Source organism: Neovison vison, chromosome 2 (genome assembly GCF_020171115.1).
Source record: "Neovison vison isolate M4711 chromosome 2, ASM_NN_V1, whole genome shotgun sequence".
Classification (NCBI taxonomy): domain Eukaryota; kingdom Metazoa; phylum Chordata; class Mammalia; order Carnivora; family Mustelidae; genus Neogale; species Neogale vison.
In genome coordinates this window covers 8,047,279-8,056,650 of record NC_058092.1, presented here as the reverse complement: position 1 = coordinate 8,056,650, position 9,372 = coordinate 8,047,279, and the positions used below count along the sequence as shown (strand labels likewise).

The following is a 9,372-nucleotide window of genomic DNA, read 5'->3' as shown; positions in this document are numbered from 1 at the left end:
TCCCCGCTGAGCAGAGAGCCGGATGTGGGGCTCGATCCCAGGACCCTGAGATCATGACCCCAGGTGAAGGCAGAGGCTTAACCCACTGAGCCACCCAGGCGCCCCTGTTTTCACAAATACTCAAACGAGGAGCCTGTTTTCTTAGACGTTCTTCTCACAGACTACGGAGAGGGCTGGCTGTGTGCGGTTCCCCGAGGGGCTGTGAACCCAGACATCGCTCTGCTGCCGGGGCAGTCACGCAGGACAGCAGAGCACAGCCCAGGCCCCAGTGGACTGAAGTTTGGACTAGTTGGGGCTAGAATGGTTGCATCTGTCAGAAAAGCCAGACTGTTGGTGACTTAGCAAAACAGAAGTTTTTTTCTCTCTCTCCAGTCCTAGTTAGTCCAGAGCTAGCGCAGCGACTGGCAGTTCTCACTCTGACCCTTACTTGTGGCGCTGCCAGCTTCCACTGGAACCCGGGGCTTCCACCTCACGGGCTCGGTAACTGGCCTAGGTCCGTCCATCACGTCCACATTCCATTCAGCTGGAAGGAAGGAAAGAGAGGCACACGCAGTCTCCCTTTAAAGGGATACGGCCCGTGTCCGCTTCCCATCAGCCAGCACATAGTCACGTGCCACAGCAAAGGCTACTGGGAAAGTCATTTCAGTGTCCACAGGCCCCTAAACGTGCAGGATTCTGGTACAGAGCTGGGAGAGAACAGACACGGAGACACAATAAGCCGTCTGCCCACACATGGCAGAGTCTCTGCTGTTTAAAAAAAAAGAAAAAAAAAGTGGAATAGATGGGAATTTTGAAGAGCGAGAAATGATTTTCTACTGAGGATGGCCTAAGGAGGCTTCCCGAAAGGTACATTTGGGTTCGACCTTGAAGAGGAAGGGAGGAAGTCCAGAGAACCTTGTAATTAGTGCTAAGTGTGGGCTTCTGCCAGAGACCTGCTGAGAGCAGAACCCCGGGCTTCACCCACACCTGCCAACCAGGAGGGAGCGGCCCGGGAAGCCGGGTGCAGCGAGCTCTCCAGATGATTCCGCTGGTGCCTCAAGTCTGAGAACCACTGGGTAAGCAGGGCTGTGCACCCCAGGCCTTTGCTGAGTGGCCCGCGGAGGGCTCACCACTGACTGGAGCTGACCTAAGAGCAAAGACCGTATGTTAAGTTTCTTAGAGAAGTAAGGTGATTCCTTGTCCTTGACTTGGAAATGTGTGTCCGTGTTTTCTGTTTGTTTTATAAAAAGATGGGGAGACCACAGACAGTACTAGCTGAGACCTTTTTAAATGTCCTTCCTTGCCAAAGAAAGAGTTGGCCACCGGATGTCGGCCCCCAAACGTGTTTTTGAAATTTTACTGGTCCCCAAAACCACAAGTCCAGAACTACGGAGCCACGGGATGGAGACCAGAGCCTTGGGGATGTCTGGAGAACAGCTGTAGTTGCGTCCACTGGAGTCTGACACTGTGGGGAGAGCTCTTGGATCCCCAGGGCCCTGGCAGGATGCGTGAGTGTCCCAAGGGCCTTGTGTCAGTCCAAAAGGCTCGGGGATTCTGAGCCAGGGAGGACCGCTGCTGTGCCCCGGGAGAGGGTGTGGCAGGGTCAGCGGGGTAAGAGGAGGAGGGCTCTTTGCTCCAGGGCCACACTGCTGCAGGTGGCGCCTTAGCTAGCCAAAAACATTTTCAACCAAGTAATCCCATGCCGTGGCCAAATTCATTCCCACTCACGCCTGCCTGGCTGACCACGGTGCCTGAAACACAGGACCCGGGTGTTAACTGCAGAATCTCTCCCATGACAGACACACCCTGCAGCGGTCCCACTGCCATCTCTGTCTGTGCAGCAGCCCTGCACCCCCCTCTCCCCTCTCCCGGTGGATGAATCACCTGCACGTTAACAGGCTGAGATAGTTGACCCACTAGACAGTAATGCTTTGCAACTGAATCTTAAATCGTGGGTCTGAATTCAGGGAAACGTTTCATTCTGTACCTTGGGTTTCTCCACCCTGACGTCCCGTATCCATTGTGAACGGAACTGGGCTATGTCACGCTAGCCGGCTACTTCTGAGACAACCACCGCCTTTGTTCCTTGTGATCCGAAGCTGAGTGACATACATGGGATCATGGCCCTGGACATCTAGGGACTTTCCTGCCTGCCCTTTATTCGGGGCCTTTGTCTTCTTTGGGCCGGGAAGCTTTGGGCTACTGCCGCTCCACACCATCCCAGAGATCCCATTGGCTGCTGCTGTTGAGGCCAGAACTGTGGTGTCACCTCCTCTACAGGAGGGGAAAAGGTGTCATTGATGGTCCTTCTCCTCTGAGGATATATGTACTGGAGCAGCTTTGTTCAGCCTGCGGGAGGAATGGGATGGGTGGACTTGATCTTCTGCTGCCCCCACCCCCGCCTTGCAGTGCCCCTGGAATGCCAGGGCCCCAGGCTGGTCTCGGCTGTGCAATCCCTGGAAGAAGGCCAAGACAGCTGACTACGAAGTGCCTGGACCAGCGCCTGGGGCCTCCAGTGCCAACTCAGCCTGTTCTCCAGTGCTGCCGGCTAGGGACACCGTCCCTAGTCACATCGAGCTCACAGTCTGGCTCAGGGGACACACAAGTGAACAGGCAATCACAGCTCAGAGGTGTAAATGTCCTGATAGAGGAAGTACTGGACTGAACCCAGGCAAGGCTGCAGTAACTGGACAGAGGGGTTGACTGTATCTTACCCAAATGACCTCAGTCCGGAAACCGCTCCCCATGAGACATCTAGCTACTCTTCTATTGTCTTGGTTAACCTGCCCTGGAAAAGGAGCTTCAAGTCAACCGAGACACGTTGTTGCTGTAAGCCTTGAGGCTTGGGCTACGTGATAAAAACACTAGTGTGTTATTCACCTGATTTTACAGAGAACATGCTTCCCACCTCCAAGCGGAGGCTGCAGAACGTCAGTCAAAAACATCCCTGTCATGTACCCAGTAGCTTCTCCCAGTCTCCTCTCCCTTCCCTGGCATGCGAAGAACTATGCATATAGAGCAATTAGCATTTAATATTTGGTAATTAGCATGCATAATTTGATTCAGAGAAGTTCCTTGACATTTTTCTAAAAACAGCACGTTGCCGCCCACCCTTCAAAGAGCAAAGCCATTTGTGTAAAAAAAAAAGTGTGCCAGTCTTATTTGTTGCTGAATATGCATGTGTTGGCCTCTTCCGGGACACGGCTGGTAAATTTAGAAACGAACTCCTCCTTTTCCAGCAGCTGTAGGGCTCACGGGTGGGAGAATCCAGAGAAAATGGCTAGATCTCCCTAAAGTCAGGGTGCTGTGTTGGTCCTCAAGTACATAAAAACCCTCAGTGCGCCCTGGCCGAGCCACAGGCTCCGTTCAAGTCCAGCAAGGAGCCACGCTTAGGGACGGGGCGAGAGATCCATCCTACCCACCGCCCCGGCGCAACAACGTAACTCTGCGCGGACGGTGCAGCCGCCCGCGCCGGGTTCTGCAGCCCGAAGGCTCAAGTCGGCGGCCCTCTCGTCCCAGCGCTCGGAAAAGTCCGCGCCGGGCACCTCTGCGGCCCTCGGCGCCTCCCGGACCCCAGAAACGGGGCAGGGCCCCGGGGGCTGTACGGGCCTCCCGGCCGGCACCGTACCCCGCAACGCACCCGGATCCCCTCCGCCGGTCCCGCCCGCCCCGAGCCGGAACCCTGGCCCGGCCGCCCGGCCCCGGCCCCGGCCCCCACGTGGCCCCTCGGAGCGAGCCGCACTACCCTGCTGCCGCCGACGGACGGTCCGCCCCAGCCACTGGGCACCGCGCTCTGCACCGGTAGCCAATGAGCACGCTCCGACTGCCGGCGGGGGCGGGGCCTCGGGGGCGCCGCGCGCCCGCGCTCGCGCCTCCATTGGCTGGGCTGGGTCCCGCCCCCTACGAATGGGCCCCGCCCCGCCGGCCGCGTTAGGTTGCCGCACGGGCGGCGGGCGGAGCTGGTCCCGTTGTGCTGCGGCTCCGCGCGGCCTGCAGTCCCGGGCCCGCGCCCCGCGCCGCCCGCCCGCCCGCCCGCCATGGAACCCGGCCCCGATGGCCCCGCCGCCTTCGGCCCCGCTGACATCCACGAGGGCTGGTTCCGCGAGACGTGCAGCCTGTGGCCCGGCCAGGCCCTGTCGCTGCAGGTGGAGCAGCTGCTACACCATCAGCGCTCGCGGTACCAGGATATCCTTGTCTTCCGCAGGTACCACCGCCGGCCCCGGTCCCCGAGCGCCTGCGGCGGCCCTCGGCCCAGACCGCGCGCTGCCCGCCGCCCCGGAGCCAGCCGGGACTCTTCCTGCCCCGGTCTCAGCCCCGGGCTGAGCCCCTCTTCCTGCCGGACCCCTGTCGGCGCCCTTTACCTCCGGGCGCCCCCCGGGCCGTCTCTGTCCCCGCCCCTCCCCCTGCAAAACTGTCAGAAGTTCTGAGGAACTAGGCCCGGCCCCTCCCGGGACCCCCTCCCCACCCTGCCTCCCGTCTCTCCGGGCAGGGGGCCGGCGTTTCGGGCGGTCCTCTCCGGCGGGGCGGGAGCCGGAGTCTGCGCCGGCCCCACGCGCCGAGCTCCACGTGTCAGTCCGGGACACGTCAGAGCCGGGACCCTGAGTCCACCCCCACCCCCCACCCAGCGGGCCTGCCTGCCGGTCCTCGCCACGTGTCACCCCCCAGCACTTAATCCTGGGACCCCTTGGCAGGTTGGGGGAGATTCTTCTCACGGGGGGGTGGGAGTGGGGGCCCATTGCCCCCACTCCAGGGACCCAGGTCCCTGACTGTCACTCCCGCCTTCAGTAAGAGCTACGGCAACGTGCTGGTGTTGGACGGCGTCATCCAGTGCACGGAGCGGGACGAGTTCTCCTACCAGGAGATGATAGCCAACCTGCCCCTTTGCAGCCACCCCAACCCTCGCAAGGTACCCCGGCTCCCACCAAGATGCAGCCCCCAGCTTGGAACCGGGAAGCCCTACTCCTCAGTGTCCTGCGGAACAGGGCAGAAGGCCTCAGCTGTGCCCAACTCAGCCCAAGGGCTTCCTAAATGGTTGTCAGAAAGTGCTAGCAAGGACTGGGGAGGGAAGTGGGGCCCAGTGGCCCACTTCACAAGGGGTGGGGGCTGCCACAGCCTCTGGGAGCAAAGGGTTCTGGCTGAGGCCTGCTTCATCAGAAGGAGCAGCCCTGGGAGGAGTTTCCAGGAAAAGGGGACACCTCGTGCCAGGTTCCTGGGGCAGGAAAGCGTCTCTGAGAGTAGCAAGTGAAGTAACGAGGTATGTCTGTGCATCGGAGGAGTTGAGAAACATCTGTTGGGGTTGTGTTGTGCGAGTGCCTCTGCCCTGTGCGCGCCCAGGCCCCCCCCCCAGTCCTGCCGGAGCCTGTTTGGTGGGGCTGGTGCTCAGGCTTGGGGCTGTGTTTCTGAATAATGCTGCCACTCCTAGGTGCTGATCATCGGGGGTGGGGATGGAGGTGTCCTGCGGGAGGTGTTGAAGCATTCCTCCGTGGAGTCTGTGGTCCAGTGTGAGATTGACGAGGTGAGTGCCTGGCTCTAGGTTCGAATCCCTGTTCCGCCCTGAGTTGGCTGTGTACCCTCCGGTGCGTGGCTCAGCAGTGCTCAGTTCTTTGTTCCTCTCAAAAATGTGTTGGAAGGATTCGATAGGAAAACCAGGTAGAAAGGGCCTGGCAGGTAGTAGGTGTGCCGAGATGCTGGTTCTTAGATAAGACTTAGTTTTTCGTTCTTAGTTTTAAGACTACGCTGGTTTTAAGTCAAGTCCCAGAGGCATTGCAACTACTTGTGTGTCCACCCTTTTCGTTCGGCACGTTTTTAAGGAGCACCTGTTAAGTGGCAGCCAATGCTCTAGGTGCTGGGATAGAGTGGTGAACGGACAGCTCCAGTCCGTGCCCCCTGAATTGATATTCTAGCGAGGAGGAGACCTCAGAGGCACAGTGGGGAGCAGAGTGTGGGAGAAAAAGGCAGGCTCAAGAGATTAGAAGTGAAGGCTTGGTCGGTACTTGCCTGGAGGAGATGGGTTTCAGCCGAGGCCTGGATGAGAAGCAGCTCGCCATGTGGGGGCAAGGGAAGGCCCTCCTGGCAGAGGCTGAACTCCCCTTCCTCTGACCCAGCAAAAAAGTCACTCAGATGGGATCGTCTGGTCCAGGGACAGAGAACGGGGATAGTGGGAGGCAAGTTCAAGAGGCAGGAGCCAGCCCCCCATGATGGCAGGGGAGGCAGCAGGATACCGGGTCTCTGCAAAATGAATGGCTTGCCCAAGTGACCAGACTATCTAAGGGAGCACTGGCGGGCCCCCAGCCCCCACGTCCCAGCCGGGTCCCTCCTCCTTCCCCAGGATGTCATCCAGGTCTCTAAGAAGTTCCTGCCGGGCATGGCTGTGGGCTACTCTAGCTCCAAGCTGACCCTACACGTGGGCGACGGTTTCGAGTTCATGAAACAGAACCAGGATGCCTTCGATGTTATCATCACTGACTCCTCAGACCCTATGGGTAAGCAAGGGATGGGCCTTGGGCCTGCTGGCAGCCACGGTCCAGTGGCTCCAGCCCTCCCTCTGTGCCCACAGCTGATTTGCCGAGTGGAAGACAGAGGGGGTCCAGAGCTCGAGCTGCACCGTTCCCTTCTTGGTCACTCCCTCCCCAACCCCAGACCTGGCTCCCCAGAGAAGGGAGAGCACACTGCTGCCCAAAGTTACAAGGGCATTGGGAGCCTGGAGGAGAGCAGGGTGCTGGCCTCGGCCCGCAGAGGCCCCAGCTTCCTCTTCAGTCTTCTCTCTGCTCCTAATAGGCCAGCATCGGGGCGGGGGATGGGATCTAGTCTCAACCCCAGGCCCAGGCTGTAGAGTCCCCTGACACAGTGGCCGTGAGAACCTCTCCCCCAACACCTAGGAACGGGATGGAAACGTGGAGCCCCCTCAGATACTGAGGCAGCGGGGCCCTGCACTCCTCCAAAGCACCCTCTTCCTGGTTGGTTTCGGAGTCCACAGACCGGGGTTCGAATTCTGGCCCTACCCCCTTGGCAGCTGTGTGGGTCCGTAGTGAGTCGAGGCGCTCACCAGCCCCCAGAGCTGCGTCAGGAGGTCTCAGCCAGAAGGTGCTCATTGTCCCTTGTCCCCGCCTCTGTAGGCCCTGCAGAGAGTCTCTTCAAGGAGTCCTATTACCAGCTCATGAAGACGGCCCTCAAGGACAATGGTGTCCTCTGCTGCCAGGGTGAGCGGAGGGGGCCGCTGGGGGACTCGGGGCAGGCAAGGGCCGGAGGGGCAGCCCTGCGCTGTGGGCCGGGGAGCAGGCCTGCCCGCTGGGGCTGATGCCCCCCTGCTGCCCGCGCAGGCGAGTGTCAGTGGCTGCACCTGGACCTCATCAAGCAGATGCGGCAGTTCTGCAAGTCGCTCTTCCCCGTGGTGGCCTATGCCTACTGCACCATCCCCACCTACCCCAGCGGCCAGATAGGCTTCATGCTGTGCAGCAAAAATCCTGTGAGCTTCGAGCCCTCCCGCGGTGGGGGCCCGGGGCGGGGGTGGAGGGGGGGGGTGGGGGTGTTGCGGGTGGGCACGAGAGCAGTTCCTGATGCCCGCGCCCCTGGCCCCAGAACACCGACTTCCGGAAGCCCGTGCAGCAGCTGACGCAGAAGCAGGTGGAGCAGATGCAGCTGAAGTACTACAACTCCGACGTGCACCAGGCCGCCTTTGTCCTGCCCGAGTTTGCGCGCAAGGTGAGCCGCCTGCGGGCCGGGGAAGGGCGGGGGACGTGGGGCCTCCTGAGGGCACGCCTGAGCCCCGGCGGGACCCAGCGTCCTCCTGAGCAGGCCTTCTGTCCCACCAGGCCCTGAACGATGTGAGCTGAGCCCAGGCGCTGCCGCCGCTGCCCAGGACCTCAGGCCGGGGAGCCCCCGGGGCGCCTGGGCGCAGCAAGCCCTGGATGAGAACCCCCCGCCCCGCCGGTGTGCCCACCAAGCAAGTGTTACAGGCCCCAGATGCTGCCCGGGCTGCCCCGCCGGGTGGACTGTCTGTCTCTCTGTCGGCGTGGCGTCCGGCCTCCAAGCCTCTACCAGCTGTGTACAGCGCCTTCTCCACCTTCTGTCCCCTCACTCACCAAACACGTGTATTTATAACAAATTCCGAACCATGTGTCCCCAGACCTTGAATGGGCCCAGGCAGGTTCCCCCGGCAGCTCTTGTGGGGCGCTCCCACGTACGGGGCCCAGCCTCTGGGTGTCTGCCACGTGTTGGTGAACAGGAAGACGTGGCCCTCCTGTGTCCCCTGGGACTGGCCCCCTGGCCTCTGGTACTAGGGGGCATCACAGTTACCAGACCAGACCCAAGTCTGTCCAGAGACACTGCCGTGGTCCGTCCTTCACCAGGCCCCACAGAGGGCAGAGGTGACAGACCCCCAGGGCCAGGGCTGTGGGGTTGAGAAGATCATGGAGGGGCTGCTCTGGGACTTTGCTGTCTCAAGAATGAGGGTCACTCACAGGGTTGTCTGGGCCGCTCCCAAGGCAGTGGGCAGGTACGCGGTTGGGGTCCAGTTGTTGGGCCTGTTTAAGCATATCAGGTGCCCTGACTCAGGATTCAGACTTAGGTTGGAATCCCACCTGCCAACCCAGGAGTGCGCTCTGGTGAATTCCCAGAAGTCCCCCCCCACAAAGTGTCGAGAGGTTGAGAAAGCAAGTGTGGGTGGCCTTCCCAGGACTCTGTGGGTGCAGGACTGTCCCCTCTCCAAGGTCCTGAATCTCCCTCCTCTTCCCCAGGCACCTCACCCTTCCCACCAGCCAGGACTGAGGCCCTCCTAGGAGGAGAGTAGCCACATAATGGGGTGCAGATTGGGGCAGGGATGCCTCCAGCCCGCTCCTGTCTCAGGATCTTCAGGAAAGGGCCCTGCTCTTTGGAAAAGCTGATCTCACCAACCCCTTTCTCTACCTTGGGCAGAAGCATGGCCAGAGGATGGGTTGACCTGGAAGACCTGGCAGGAGGGGGACAAGGGAGTGGCTCTGGCAGGGAGGTGGGGCACCAGAACACCCCCGACCTGCACCTGCCACGGGCAGCTACCTTGGACCTGGCAGTTTCTGGCAGGGCTGGAACCGCAGTCCTCATAAGGGAGGGGAACAAGCCTCTAGCTGCACAGCCAACTTCTAGGAAGACTTCAGAGAGGACACTTGCCCTCTCTGGGCTCCACGCACCCCCATCCCCTTTGAACATGTGATCACAAGCTAACTTTGCCATGCCACCACCCCCTAACCCTAGAACAATCCAAACCAGGCCTCGTGGTGGACATGGTTTGCCCAGGACTCCCTACTCCCAGTGAGGCCAGGTGGGGACATGACGAGAGCCACAAGGCAGAGTGTCTGTTAAAGGAAGATGACAGTGGCTAATTCTGAAGGTCTGACCCAACCCAGGTCTCCTCCTTAA

The 9,372-nt window shown here is 60.6% G+C and overlaps 1 protein-coding gene across 1 annotated transcript; it reads left to right on the top strand.

The window, feature by feature from the left end:
• The first annotated feature begins 3,985 nt into the window (after window positions 1-3,985).
• Window positions 3,986-8,090, top strand: SRM (spermidine synthase). The gene is made up of 8 exons (XM_044237141.1): window positions 3,986-4,183; window positions 4,765-4,885; window positions 5,402-5,494; window positions 6,308-6,461; window positions 7,095-7,178; window positions 7,299-7,444; window positions 7,558-7,680; window positions 7,791-8,090. The coding sequence occupies exons 1-8, from the start codon at window positions 4,017-4,019 to the stop codon at window positions 7,809-7,811; spliced, it is 909 nt and encodes a 302-aa protein (XP_044093076.1). The 5' UTR covers window positions 3,986-4,016; the 3' UTR covers window positions 7,812-8,090.
• Window positions 8,091-9,372: the final 1,282 nt, after the last annotated feature.

Bases quoted from the DNA above. Each gene is read 5' to 3' on its own strand.
- SRM (XM_044237141.1), top strand. From the start codon at position 4,017: ATGGAACCCGGCCCCGATGGCCCCGCCGCCTTCGGCCCCGCTGACATC. The intron at 4,886-5,401 runs GTACCCCGGCTC...TGCCACTCCTAG, and splicing joins GCCACCCCAACCCTCGCAAG to GTGCTGATCATCGGGGGTGG. The intron at 6,462-7,094 runs GTAAGCAAGGGA...CCGCCTCTGTAG, and splicing joins TGACTCCTCAGACCCTATGG to GCCCTGCAGAGAGTCTCTTC.